Source organism: Bos indicus, chromosome 1 (assembly GCF_029378745.1).
Source record: "Bos indicus isolate NIAB-ARS_2022 breed Sahiwal x Tharparkar chromosome 1, NIAB-ARS_B.indTharparkar_mat_pri_1.0, whole genome shotgun sequence".
Lineage (NCBI taxonomy): Eukaryota > Metazoa > Chordata > Mammalia > Artiodactyla > Bovidae > Bos > Bos indicus.
The window spans coordinates 59,336,057-59,350,708 of NC_091760.1; the positions used below are offsets into that span (position 1 = coordinate 59,336,057).

The 14,652-nt window shown below is 41.4% G+C and overlaps 1 protein-coding gene across 4 annotated transcripts in view; it reads right to left on the reverse strand.

The window, feature by feature from the left end:
- The window catches only part of CCDC191 (coiled-coil domain containing 191), a 99,279-nt gene continuing 84,627 nt past the window's right edge, over window positions 1-14,652 (reverse strand). For 3 of the 4 annotated variants that reach the window (XM_070788288.1, XM_070788289.1, XM_019983820.2), the window contains 3 exons: window positions 14,497-14,649; window positions 13,833-13,978; window positions 1-1,401 (listed from right to left, as the gene is read on the reverse strand). In XM_070788288.1, coding sequence (XP_070644389.1) covers window positions 1,257-1,401; window positions 13,833-13,978; window positions 14,497-14,649 — 444 coding nt within the window. In that variant the 3' untranslated portion in view covers window positions 1-1,256. Of the gene's footprint in view, window positions 1,402-13,832; window positions 13,979-14,496; window positions 14,650-14,652 lie in introns of those variants that run through there. The other variant, XR_011566353.1, reaches the window with a different exon arrangement.

Below are 14,652 nucleotides of genomic sequence, written 5' to 3' on the forward strand. Positions count from 1 at the left end.
TTTATTGAACAACACACAGAATTTTATTGCCAACTCAAATTTTAAGCTTACCAAATAGTTATAGTTACCTCAGGGCTGCAAGAGACTGTCTCATTTTACTGTGTGCATTTACTGCCTGAATTTGTTGTTATGTGCATGTACTTTGTAATGAAAACTTTTTTTTCTAGCAGGTAACTCTTTCAGACAGTTCACAGGAATGTTGTGTCAGTCTTTACATTCTTTAGCACCTTAAAGATTAAAACATTCTTTGAATTCAAGATAAGTACCCTGATGCTGGGAAAGACTGAAGACAGAAGGAGAAGAGGGCGACAGGATGAGATGGCTGGATGGCATCACTGATTCAATGGACATGAACTTGGCCAAACTCTGGGAGATGGTGAGGGACAGGGAGGCCTGGGGTGCTGCAGTCCATGGGATTGCAAAGAGTTGGACACTGCTTGGCAACTGAACAACAAGCTTGATACACAGATCAAGCTGAGCTGAGGATTAGAAGACAGATTGAATGTGTTATTTCAAGTTTGCAGCTGGAAGCGTGAGCTGACATTTTAACAGATTGCTGGACGGCCTTTGATAGTCTTTGCTTTTGGAGTTCTTTTCACATTATAAAAGTGCACTGAGGAGAAGGATCTTTGGTTTCCCGGTTTCTCTGAAATCAGGAGACGCTGCTGCCTTTGCAGTGACTTCCCAGAGTGCCTTTTGATCCAGTTTTCCATCAGGTGGGCAACATGGACAGCGTCTGGCAGAATGCCTGTTGCTGATGCTAAGGGACTAGATGACTGGCCCTCCTTTTCTAAGGACTCACTGTTTTAAATTTCTATTTAGTTAAAGTTCCATTTGTCAACAATTCACATTAAGCTATAAGGACACATTTTCCTGCACAGTCTTAGGCAAAGAAACATTGTCCTTTTTAAAGTTTATGATACTAAAAATATATAGGGTACATCTGAACAGCAGAGCCCAAGACTGTTCCTTTGGATGGTCCTGCTGTGATAAATGCTTTAGTGGGCTGATTAGCAATCCAAGAGAGATCAAAGAAGGAAGTGTACATTCACAAAATAATTTCTTTGGTCCAAAAAGTATGTGACAGAACATAAGCCATATATTTGCGCGTATACATGGGTGGGGGGAGGTAACCCACACACGGACCGATGAAACTCCCATTGTAAGCACTGCACTGCGCCTGCGTGGGCTGTGGCCCCCTGTCCACCACAGACTCCTTACCCAAGGGCCGAGCATCTGAGTGCTGCACGGCCGAGTCACAGCAGTGTGAACATCTGGAAATCTGGAAGAATTTCAGCTACCTTCCTACGGAGCTGCTCTCGCCTCTCTTCTTTTTCTCTTTCCTCTTTTGTAAATTTTGCAAACTTCTTCCATGTCTGAAACATGATCCAGAGAATCCTCCTTTAACAATAAAAAGAGAAAAAGTGATATGCTGAGGAAAAGTTAACTTTCCATCAATCTGTGCTGAAAACTTTAAAAAATCACCTTTATTGTGAATAAAATGTTATAGGAAAGATACAGAAGTCACAGTTGGGATTCAGACAGTATGAACACGGTGAAGAGAATGAAGCAGCAGCAGCGGGTGGGAGTGACTGACAGGTTCTTCTCTTCCGTCGGTGGTCAGGGGAACCCTCTGTGAGAAGAGGACGTCTGAGCCGAGCACCCGGTGGCCTCTTGAGTGCACCAGCCAGGGGACGCGCTCCTCAGGGAGGACCACCTTACGGGAGAGGTGGGACTAGAGGAGCGGGGGCTCGAGCAGCCAAAGCGCTTGTGGTGGAGATGCTGGGAACCTGCTGCAGCCTGTGCAGCACACGCCAGTTACAAGCATCGAGGTCCTGGTGCTTGGACATATATGGTTTAAAAAGCCCACTGAAATTTAAAAAACCTCACCTCCAATGGTCTTGAATTTTAGTTGAGGAAAAAAAACACCCTTGGGTCAGGATCTGAAAACATGGTCCAGAGGCTCACGTGTTGAAGCGGGGGTGTTTGTTGTCATAGGGAGGCATGCGATGGCCTGTTAGGATAGCATGACTACGGGATTCCTTAGTGCCCACTCCAGCTTTGCCCCAGGGATAGAAAAGTAGCCCAGTCTCTGCCCAAATAGGGTTTAACCTGGCGAGCAGATCACCTCAGTGCTGCAGAGAGCTACGGTGGTGGAGATCCTGCAGTGAGCGCCCTTACTGCCTGGTCTGGTGGTGAGGAGCATCAGAAGGTTTTGAAAGAGATGATGTCTGAACTTTTTTAAATTTGATATATGACTGTTTCATTTGTATTTTTAGTGGCAGTTGAGGTAAAGTGACAATTTAAGTAGTAATTGCTTTTATTTACATTGTAATATTACATACTTACTATAAAGTGGTATTTATAAACTGAATGCTAATTGTTCATAATCTCCAAAACTTTTTTTTCATGTTAAAAGTGAAGTGGCTCAGTCGTGTCTGATTCTTTGTGACCCCATGGACTGTAGCCTACCAGACTCCTCAGTCCATGGAATTTTCCAGGCAAGAGTACTGGAGTGGGGTGCCATTTCCTTCTCCAGGGGATCTTCACAACCCAGGGATCGAACCCGGGTCTCCCACATTGTAGGCAGACGCTTTACCGTCTGAGCTACCAGGGAAGCCCTGTTATTTTCATGTTATTTTTCTTTATATTAGTAGATTCCTACAAGATACTTGGTGTGATTCCTGTGCTGTACAGTAAATACTTGTTGCCTATTTTATGTTCAGTAGTTTGTGTCTTAATCTCATACTCCTAATTTGTCCCTTCTCCCTTCTTTTTCTCATTTGTAACCATAAGTTCGTTTTCTCTGTAAGTCTGTTTCTGTTGTGTGTATACTTTCATGTGTGTTATTTTAGATGCCACATGAAAGTGATATCATATAGTCTTCTCCGATTTAATTCACTTAGTATGATAATCTCTACGTCCATCCATGTTGCTGCAAGTGTCAATATTTCACTCTTTTTCAATGACTAGTTAATATTCCATTGTGTGAATGAAATATTATTCAGCCATCTTCTTAAGCCAGTTACCTGTTGATGGGCCCTTGATTTGCTTCTTTCTATGTCTTGGCTACTGTAAATTGCTACTGTGAACTTTGGAGTACATGTATCTTTTTGAATTAAAATTTTCATTTTTTCTGGATATATACGCAGGTGTGGGATTGCAGGATCATATAGTAGCTTTAGTTTTGAGAGGGTAACAGGTAGGAAGGCCAAGGGTCCCCAAGTAGAGGAAATAAACTGCAAGTGGCAGACTTTTTTCCTTTCTCTATTCAAAATTAGAAGGAGGTTTCTTTTCAATTCTGTGTTGTCATGGCAACACCTGGTTCTCCCTTAACTTTTCTCAAACCTTGAGTTAATCAGTATGTTTTTCTTATGGAAATATTTTTCTTATGCTATGTTAATGAGCTATGTATTTGCCTTGGAATCTGCCTTTCTTCAAGTGGGTTAGGCCTAAAGACTCAAACCTTGAACCTATAATGGCTTAACAAACCAGAATGTCCTACTCATGGAAATGTTCTCTTAAGCTATGTTAATGAAACTAGGTATTTGCTTGGAAACCTGCCTTTGTTTAAGATTCACGTCAATTGTTTTAAGGTGGGGGATGACTCACCTTGTGCCAGTGCTATCTCAGAATGCATGTGGTGGGAAAGGGGCCTGATGCAGCTCTCTCAGTTTTGAGGGGATTCTTTATCTGATCAGCAGATTGCTAACAGATATATAACTCCTTGCTAAAAACTAACAAGGGGGGCACTCTTTTTGTCCCCTTCTGAAGTCTGTGTCAGAAGCTGCCTCTATTCCTTTATACTTTAATAAAACTTTATTACACAACATCTTCGAGTGATCAAGCCTCCTGTCTGACTCTGGATCGAACTCCTCTCCTCCAGAGGTCACGAATCCCCCGGTGGCTCATGGCTCGCAGCTGCAACCGTTCAGTTTCATAAGCAACCTCCATCCTTCCATAGTGGATGCACCAGTTTACAAGTCCCATCAACAGTGTACAAGGTCTCTCCACAGCCTCTCCAGCATGTATTCTTCATAGACTTTTTGATGACAGTCATTCTGACTAGTGTGAGGTGATACCCTGTAGCTTTGATTTGCATTTCTGTAGTAAATGAGTATCTCTTTTTGTGCCTGTTGGCCATCTGTTTGTCTTCTTTGGAAAAGTGTCTCTTTAAGTCTTCTGCCCACTTTTTGATTGGATTGTTTGATATTCTATATTGACTTGTATGAGCTGTTTATATTGAATGTTAAACCCTTGTTGGTCACATCATTTCAAACATTTTCTCCCATTTTGTAGGTTCTTTTTGTTTTGTTGACAGTTTCCTTTGCTTGTGCAAAAGCTTTTAAGTTTGATTAGTTCTAATTGATTAAATCTTGCTTTCATTTCTTTGGCCTTGGGAAACATTGCTATGATTTATGTCAAAGAATGTTTTTACTATGTTCACTTGTCTTAAAGTGTTTAAACCATTTTATTTATGTATATGGTATGAGGGAATGTTCTAATTTCATTGATTTACATGTAGCTGTCTAGCTTTCCCAACACCACTTGTTGAAGAGACTTCCCCCCCCGCCCCTTCATTGTATATTCTTGCCTCTTTTATCACAGATTACTTGACCATAGGTGCATGGGTTTATTTCTGGTCTATTTTGTTCCATTGATTTGTAAATCTGTTTTGTTTGTTTTGATTACTGTAGCTTTGTAGTATTGTCTGAAGTCTGGAAGGGGTTGCCCCTCCAACTTTGTTCTTTTTGCTCAGAATGGCTTTAGCGATTCTGGGTGTTTTGTTGTTCCATATCAATTTTAGGATTATACTACTTCTGTGAAAAGTATCATGGGTATTTTGATAGGGAACACATTAAATCTGTAGATTTCTTTGGGTAGTATGGCCATTTTAACAATATTCTTCCAATCCAAGAGCACAGGATATCTTTCCATTTCCTGAGTCATCTTCAATTTCCTTTGTCAATGTTTTATACATTTCTGCATATAGGTCTTTCACCTCCTTGTATGTTTGGTCTTAGGTATATTATTTTTTAGATGAGATTTTGAACAGGATAGTTTTTTAACGTTCTGGTATTTCACTTTTAGTGTAAAGAAATGCAACAGACTTCTGTTACATCGTTTTTTTATCCTGTTACATTGCTGAATTCATTTATTCTAATAGTTTTTGTTTAGAGACTTTGGGTTCTCTGCAGTGACAGTTTTACCTCTTCCCTTCAAATCTGGATACTTTTATTTTTCTTGTCTGATTGCTGTGGTTAGGACTTCAAATTCGATACTGAAAAGTGGTGAGAGTGAGCATCCTTGTCTTGTTCCTGAATTTAGTGGGAAGGTTTTCATTTTTTCAGCACCGAGTATTATGTTGGCTGTGGATTTGTTGTAAGTGACTGTTACTATGTTGAGATATGTTCCCTCTGTACCCACTTTGGTGAAAGTTTTATCATGAATGGATGTTGAATTTTGTCAAATGCTCCTCTGCATCTACTGAGATGATCGTGTGGTTTCTGTCTTTCCTTTTGTTATTGTGGTGTATCACACTGATCTGTATATGCTAAACCATTCTTGTGATCCTGGAATGAAGCCAACTTGTAAATTCTGTCTGAGAACTGCTACCCCACTTTGTTGTTTCTATTTGCTCCCCTTATTTTCAGTCTGTGTGTCTTTTGCCCTAAAGTGAGTCTCTTTTTAGGCAGCATATTGCAGGTTTTTTTTAAATCCAGTCTGCACTCTGTTTTTTTCATTAGAGCATTTTGTCCATCAACATTTAAAGTAATTATTGATCAGTATATACTTATTGCCATTTTTAATCTTTGTTCTTCAGTTGTTTTTTTAGTTCTTGTTTTTCTTTTTTGTGGTTTAATGATTTTCTTTTATAATATGCTTTCCTTTCTTGTTTCTGTGAATCTATTGTGTTTTTTGTTTGTGGTTATCATGGAGTTCAATTATGTTGACCGACCCAGAAATATATCTACTTGTTTTAAACTAATAGTCATTTAAATTTAAAAATATTCTAAAAGATCTATATTTTTATACTCTCCTCACCCACGTTTGTGATTTTTATGTCTTACTTTACATCTTCATGTTTATCCTTTTATTGTTTATTGTAGTTATAATCTCTTTAAAAGTTTTTTCATTGTTTTTTAATCTAGGTACTGGCTTATTTCAGTTCAGTCCCTCGGTCGTGCCCAACTCTTTGCGACCCCATGAACCGCAGCACGCCAGGCCTCCCTGTCCATCACCAACTCCCAGAGTCTACCCAAACCCATCGAGTCGGTGATGCCATCCAACCATCTCATCCTCTGTCATCCCCTTCTCCTCCTGCCCTCAATCTTTCCCAGCATCAGGGTCTTTTCCAATGATTCAGCTCTTCATATCAGGTGGCCAAAGTATTGGAGTTTCAGCTTCAACATCAGTCCTTCCAGTGAACACCCAGGACTGCTCTCGTTTAGTATGGACTGGTTGGATCTCCTTACAGTCCAAGGAACTCTCAAGAGTCTTCTCCAACACCACAGTTCAAAAGCATCAATTCTCTGGAGCTCAGCTCTCTTTATAGTCCAACTCTCACATCCATACATGACCACTAGAAAAACCATAGCCTTGACTAGACGGACCTTTGTAGGCAAAGTAATGTCTCTGCTTTTGAATATGCTGTCTAGGTTGGTCATAACTTTCCTTCCAAGGAGTAAGCATCTTTTAATTTCATGGCTGCAATCACCATCTGCAGTGATTTTGGAGCCCAGAAAAATAAAGTCAGCCACTGTTTCCCCATCTATTTGCCATGAAGTGATGGGACTGGATGTCATGATCTTAGTTTTCTGAATGTTGAGCTTTAAGCCAACTTTTTCACTCTCCTCTTTCACTTTCATCAAGAGGCTCTTTAGTTCTTCTTCACTTTCTGCCATAAGGGTGGTGTCATCTGCATATCTGAGGTTATTGATATTTCTCCCGGCAATCTTGATTCCAGCTTGTGCTTCCTCCAGCCCAGTGTTTCTCATGATGTACTCTGCATATAAGTTAAATAAGCAGGGTGACAATATACAGCCTTGACGTACGACTTTTCCTACTTGGAACCAGTCTGTTCTTCCATGTCCAGTTCTAATTGTTGCTTCCTGACCTGCATATAGGTTTCTCAAGAGGCAGGTCAGGTGGTCTGGTATTCCCATCTCTTTCAGAATTTTCCACAGTTTATTGTGATCCACATAGTCAAAGGCTTTGACATAGTCAATAAAGCAGAAATAGATGTTTTTCTGTAACTCTCTTGCTTTTTCGATGATCCAGCAGATATTGGCAATTGATCTCTAGTTCCTCTGCCTTTTCTAAAACCAGCTTGAACATATGGAAGTTCACGGTTCTCGTATTGCTGAAGCCTGGCTTGGAGAATTTTAAGCATTACTTTACTAGTGTGTGAGATGAGTGCAATTGTGCGGTAGTTTGAGCATTCTTTGGCATTGCCTTTCTTTGGGACTGAAATGAAAACTGACCTTTTCCAGTCCTGTCGCCACTGCTGAGTTTTCCAAATTTGCTGGCATATTGAGTGCAGCACTTTCACAGCATCATCTTTCAGGATTTGAAATAGCTCAACTGGAATTCCATCACCTCCACTAGCTTTGTTCGTAGTGATGCTTCCTAAGGCCCACTTGACTTCACATTCCAGGATGTCTGGCTCTAGGTCAGTGATCACACCATCGTGATTATCTGGGTCATGAAGATCTTTTTTGTACAGTTCTTCAGTGTATTCTTGCCACCTCTTCTTAATATCTTCTGCTTCTGTTAGGTCCCTACCATTTCTGTCCTTTATTGAGCCCATCTTTTCATGAAATGTTCCCTTGGTATCTCTAATTTTCTTGAAGAGATCTCTAGTCTTTCCCACTCTATTGTTTTCCTCTATTTCTTTGCAGTGATCACTGAGGAAGGCTTTATCTCTCCTTGCTATTCTTTGGAACTCTGCATTCAAATGGGTATATCTTTCCTTTTCTCCTTTGCTTTTCACTTCCGTCTTTTCACAGGTATTTGTAAGGCCTCCTCAGACAGCCATTTTTCTTTTTTGCATTTCTTTTTCTTGGGGATGGTCCTGGCTTCTTTAAGTGATCTTCAATCCTTGACTATATATTTGGTCTTCCTATTGGGAATTTCCCTTTCCTGTGAATTCTTCTTTCCATGTCGAGAAGACCTTTCAACATTTCTTTTAGGTTAGGTTTGGTATTGCTGAATTCTTTTAGTGTTTGCTTGTCTGAGAAATTCTTCTCTCATCTTCTGTTCTAAATGTTAATCTTGCTGGGCAGAGTATCCTAGTTTGCAGGTCTTTCTCTTTCCGAACTTTGAATGTATCATGCCACTTTCTTCTGGCCTGCAGAGTTTCTGCAGAGAAATCAGCTGATAGCTTTATGGTTTTTTTTTTTTTCTTTTTTTAAAATAACTGTTTTTCTCTTGCTGCCTTTAGAATCCTAAGCTCTGCCATTTTAATTATGATATGTCTTGGTGTGGGTCTCTTTGGGTTTATTCCGTTTGGGACCTTTTGTGCTTCCTGTACCTGAATATCTTTTTCCTTCTTTAGGTTTGGGAAGTTTTCAGCCATCATTTCTTCAAATACATTTTTGACCCCTTTCTCTTTCCACTTTCTGAAATGCCTGTTAAATGTAGGTTGGCACATTTTATATTACCCCATAGATCTCATATGTTTTGTTCATCTTTTTTTCATTTGTCTGTTTGCTATTATGATTGGGTGATTTCCATTATTCTATCTTTGAGATAACCTATTCTGCTATCCATTGCTTCCAGATTGCTTTTTATCTTGTAAACGGAATTATCTATCTTTGACTGGTTGAATTTTTTTTTTTTTTTAGTTTCTAGTTCCTAGTTATAGTTCTGTGTTTATACTGATAATCTTTCTTAATTTGGTTAGCATTTTTACTATTATCAATACCTTTCTGAACTCAAGGTCTGGTAGAGTGGTGAGCTCTGTTTTATTATTTGTTCTTTTAGGGGACTTCTCTTGCTCTTTTAACTGGGAGTAGTTCCTCTTCCTTTTCACTTAAATTTTCTGTCTCCATGTATTTAGTTATCCATTGTGGTCTTGAAGGAGTATTTCTATGTGAGAGATCCCTGTGTAGACTGTGTGTCCAGTGTTTTTGGTGAGAGAACAGGTTTTGATATGAAAGCCAGCCATGTCTGTCCTCAGGGTGTGCCAGCCATTGTCACCTTGATGGAGGTGTGGTTTTGATCTAAATCCGGTACAGGGGCAGGACTTACTTTCTGCTCTGTGCAGTCACTAGCCTGTCAGGTTACCAGTCACTGGAGTAGAAGCCCTGAGGATCAGGTTCCATTCCCCTTGAGTTGCATGCCCTGCCCCAGAGGAGGGGAGTGCTGGAGTAAGCGGGGCTCATGCACTTACAGGGCACGGATGCACCACCTAAAGAGGCGACCTGGGCCTCACTCAGATGCAGGCCAAGGTCTCTTTCCCCACTGTGTCTGTTCCAGATCTAATGCAAGCTGTAGTGTGGAGTGGGTGGGGCTGGTGCATTTGCTCGGCTGGAGCTGAGGGTCAGGGCACTGTGGCTGCAGGAACTGAGGTATCTGGGCTGCTTCTGTGGCAGCCTTCTCCCAGGACCTGTCTGTCCCAGACCCAATGCTAAGGTGTGGTGTGGAGTGGGTGGGAGTTGGGGTGCTCTGGGAGAGGGACCCTGGTGTGCTCCTGTGGCATCGCTGGAGTGAGCTCTGACAGTGGTCACCACCACCCTACTTGGATCACATCCCCCTGGGCTGTCTCTAGATGAGCCTCCTCCCTGGGCCTGGTTGACCCCCATGCAGTGCAGGGGTGTTCACCCCATTTGGATTAGTGAGTCTGGCAAGGCAGCAGCTACAAATGCAAGGCTCTCTCTGCCCTGGTTGTTTGCAAGTCAACTCACATGCACTCCTTGTGAATAGAGTTAGGCTTCTCCAGCCCTTCTATTTGTTCCAGTGATTCTCTCAGCAGCCAAAGGGGCTTGTCTCCTCTGCACAGAACCCCAGGACTGGCATGCCTAGACTACAGCTCAGCCTACTCACTCCCCAAGGCAAGGGTCTGCCCATATGGACCTTCTCTTCCTTTCAGATCTGCCCCCAGGGGCCCAGGTCCTGACCCCAGTGCCTTTTTCCTGTACTGTCCTGTTAAGTGGAGATCTTTTTTGGAACTTTGGTTGTACAGAGTTCTTCTGATGGTTTCTGTTAGTGTTCTGTGAGAACTGTTCCATGTGTAGACATATTTTTGATGTGCTTGTGGGGAGAAGTGAGCTCTATGTCCTCCTACTCTGCCATCTTGATCTATCCTGAACTGAATTTTTATCAGGCAAAGAAAAGGCTTTCCTAGAAGAGGGCATGTCTTGAGTAAAGGCAGAGGCAAGAATAGCTAAGTTTATATTTTCATAAGTAGTGGCATAGATGGGACTTATTCTGGCTCCTTGACCCTCTAATGAAGCCCCCTAGAATGCATTTCAGCCCCCATTAATTTTATGGCTGATAGTTGATGTTTCTGATAATGCTGTTTTTTTTTTTTTTTGGTGGAGGTATTACTGTTCAGTTAAAAATGGCTTCAAGGAGTGGAGTGCTTCATTTTATTTCTTCTTTCATCCATCTAGCATCCATTTCGACCACTGATAGCTTCCTGTACTCAGCTCCATGACCCCCACTACCAGACCTTGACCCTATCTCCCACTCTCACCTGCTTTTCACACCTTTTTTCTGGCAACACTCCCATTTTCTGACTTCTGCATTTTAGCTACTACTGTTCTATCCTAACAACTCTGCCTCTTGGGGGAATTTTCTGCCTACATGTGTCTTCCTTCCTCTGAACTCCTAAAGCATATGGTCACATTCACTTACTTTGTGCTTATTACAGTCTTACCTACCTACCCATCTGTATCTGTCTACATGTATCTACCTTCCTACATCCAGTCACCTGAGGTCCTTGACAAACATTCACAAACTCCTTGACAGTTTGTGTGAAGTTGTATGTAATGTGCATATGTGCATTTTTTAGAGAGCAGGCCTGTGACTTTCATTACTGCCTCACAGGGGCCTTTGATTCCAAAGTGGTTAAGAACTACAGTATCAAGGCAATACCAGAAAAATAAGACGTACTAGTTCAGTTGAGAAGAACTGGCCAAGTGCATAGCCAAGCTCTAAACGCAGAACTACACAAAAACTACTGATAATGAGAAACTCACGTCTGGAGACATCTCTTAGTCCTGCTATGTATAAAATATCAGATTTGTTAACATTATAAATCTATCAAATTACAAATTATATATACCTAGAAGTGATTCAGATATGTAGAATTAAACCTCATGGTCTTATTAGGAATCATCTTTCTCAGCAGTACTGAGATTTTTCATCCACAGCTTTTCTGTACAATATTCTTTCATTCAAATAAAGTTAAATTAAGAACTCAATATCAATTTGTAAGTGTTAAAAGTTCCTTTTAAAAGATCTGTGACTAAATGTTAGTGTCACTCCAGCAATAAAACATCCATTCATGTACCAAAAATCTATCATGCAACCATGTACTAGGCTTTCTCATGCTGAGGATACAGCTGCAAGCAAGATGTGATGGGGACTGACAGATGATAAACATGTAAACAGTAAATGACAATTTCAGGGTCTTCAGTGCTGTGAAGAAAATAGGGCAGGTTACTGGACAGAAATGAATGCAGGCAGTTGGCGTGCTTTTGAGAGGAAACCCGATTGGTGAGGAGCTCTGGGTCATGCAAGAGCTGTGATGCAGGTTGAGTGTTTGTCCAGGGAACGCTGAGGGAGGCTAGTGGGGCTGGACCGCGTGAACAAGGTGTGGAGCAGGAAGAGATGAAGTCCCTGCAGTACTTTTGCACCGAGTAGATGCTGGCTGAGACTCTTGTTGACTGCATGGATTCACGCACTGATTTTGTTACCTTACACTCTGAGTAGGACCACTATCTTACTGCTGTATTTTAGTTTACAAATGAGATTGAATTAGAAAAGTGGGGAAGAAGACTGACTTAGCAAGAAGAGAATGATTTAGAGTCAGAAATCCTCAAACCTGATTTGGAGTCCAGGCTCCACCATCTGTTATTTGGGCAATTCACCGACCAAGTGTAACTTCAGTTTCTTTACCTGAAAATCCAACTCCTGACATACCACGACCCCCTCCGAAGCCTACACTCATCAGGTGAGACGGCGTGTGTAAAAGCCCTCTCACTGCCCCCATGTTGCATCAGGCAGCTGCCTCAGTCAATCTCTCAGTCTGTTTTTGGCAGCTGAGAAACAGAAAACACAGATTTGGACAAAAAGGGTATTTAATAATAATGTACTAACAACAAAAAAAAAACAAACCAGCTATTATTTTGGGTCAGCAATGCAATGACTGCAGTAACTGAGCTCCTTTGTTACCTTGTTTAGTCCTCACAACAACCCCTAAGATGGTCTGCAGTTATCCTCATTTTATAAAAAGAGGAACAGGGAGGTTCAAATGTGAGCATTTATTCAGAGGCAGGCCCTCTGAATACCTTCATTCATTGCCTATTTATTTTAGACAAAATTAGAATCAACTTGCTTATGTTTCCCCAGCCCACAGATTTAGTACTTATAAATTAAACAAGGCTTTGCTGGAGGTGGCACCCCACTGGCAACACGATAGAAACACATTAAAAAAAAAAAAAAAAAGATACATACACACCACATACACACAAATGAAAGCAAAGCAACCAAAAATGAATCGATAGAGAAAAGGGGCATACACCTTCACAACAGTCTTCACACCTCAGAACCTGAAGGTGAAACTCGACATTAACTGTAAGAAATGACATTAAATCACCAATAAAGGACAAATCATTTGCTTACTTTCCAAGGGAAGTACCTAATGGAGTTTAGAATATTTTTATCCAAAATGCTTAAGACTTAGAAAACAAATAATGTACTTAGTAGTAGTGTTAGTTGCTCAGTCGTGCGACCCCATGGACTGTAACCCACTAGGCTCCTCTGTCCGTGGGATTCTCCAGGCAAGAATTCCGGGGTGAGTAGCCATTTCCTGCTCCAGGGGATCTTCCTGACCCAGGGGTCAAACCCAGGTCTCCTGCACTGCAGGCAGATTCTTTACCATCTGAGTTACAGGGAAGTCCTGGTGTACTTATATGGAATAGTTTATTCCCCAAAGATACTGAATTAAATAAGTCATCACTGTATTATAAATATTAACAGGACATATGATTCTACTTATATAAAACTCCAAGTCTTGAAGACTTAGGAGGTAAAAATAAAAGAAGTGCAAGGAAGTATTTATCATAAAGGTCAGGAGAGTAGTTTACCTCTGTGAGGAGACAGTGGGACCTGTGACTAGGGAGGAGCCCGTGGGGGCTTCTGGGGTCAACAGTGTCCTACTCCTCAACCTCAGGGGTGGTGGCGGTGGCAACAGCAATGTCATCCCCTTTATAGTGCTCATTCAGCTGTGCTGGTATGAGTTAAGCACTTTTCTATATTTGTGTTATATTTCACAATAAAGAATATTTGTAAAAACAAAAGATAAAACTATATGACAAAGAACACAGTACCTCTGCTTCTGTGCCTTTGCATGTATTTCACATTTCACACTATTTTCTGACCCATCCTGTGAGATGGGAGGCAGGCATCATCTTCCTCCTCCTCTTCATTTTAAAGAGGGGGACCCTGGAGTTCCAGGGGGTTACTCTCGTCTTCACCCACAGAGTCAGGGGGTGAGCTGGGGCTGCCCACCCTGCTGGGCAACTCTGAGTGGTCAGCGCTTCTAGCCTCTGCCCCAGGCAATTGTGAAATTGTGAGTGAATTTTCAGAGATGAAAACCTCACCTGTCACTGTGTTCCACCGCGATCTGGTGCTTGTTCTGAGAATCGACCCTGGCCTCCCTGACCATGTCACGCCAGGCCCTGAAAATCTTCTTCTGAAGAAAATGTATGCACAGTTTTCTTACTTCTTCATCTAGATCAATCAGGTGCTGGGGATGAAGACGGGGGAAAAGTGAGGCATATAATATCACAGACAAAAAATTCAAGCAAATAGTACAAAAGAGAAAGAATCAAAACAAACGAAGGACACTGGAGGTATAAGGAGGCTACGGCAGCCAAGGCCATATCCTCTGTCGTGGATTAAAGAGATAATAATGGAAGCAGAGGGGCAGAAACCCTTCTAAGACCGAGGGGGCAGATTTCTAGTAAAATCACTTGAGCAATTATGGGACAAGAAACAGATTAGTATAAAAACAAAAGCTGATGTAGTGACACATTACAGTTTATATGGATACTCTCTGTGTGAAAAGAAATGTGCTTAAGGTTTTATACTAACAAAAAACTGACTTGACATTTTCAAATTCATTTCAAAGCAGTGGATTGAATTGCCTCTTCTATACTGTTCTTAAAAAAAACACAATGACTGTTGACATCTGGAGTACACCTACTTTTCTTGCATAGAGTTGGACAGAGACATGCATTTAAAACTCTCTTCCTGTGGCCTTACCTGTAGCCAGCTCCGGATAACTCTCCTAAGCAATATTTGTGAATAAAATTGATCAGCCTGGGCCATCTTCTTAGCCAGGCTTTCCTGACTCCACTGGAACCAGGTCAGCAGGCATTTCCTCTGTAGGGTCAAAGAGTGATGCTCTTTGGCCACCTG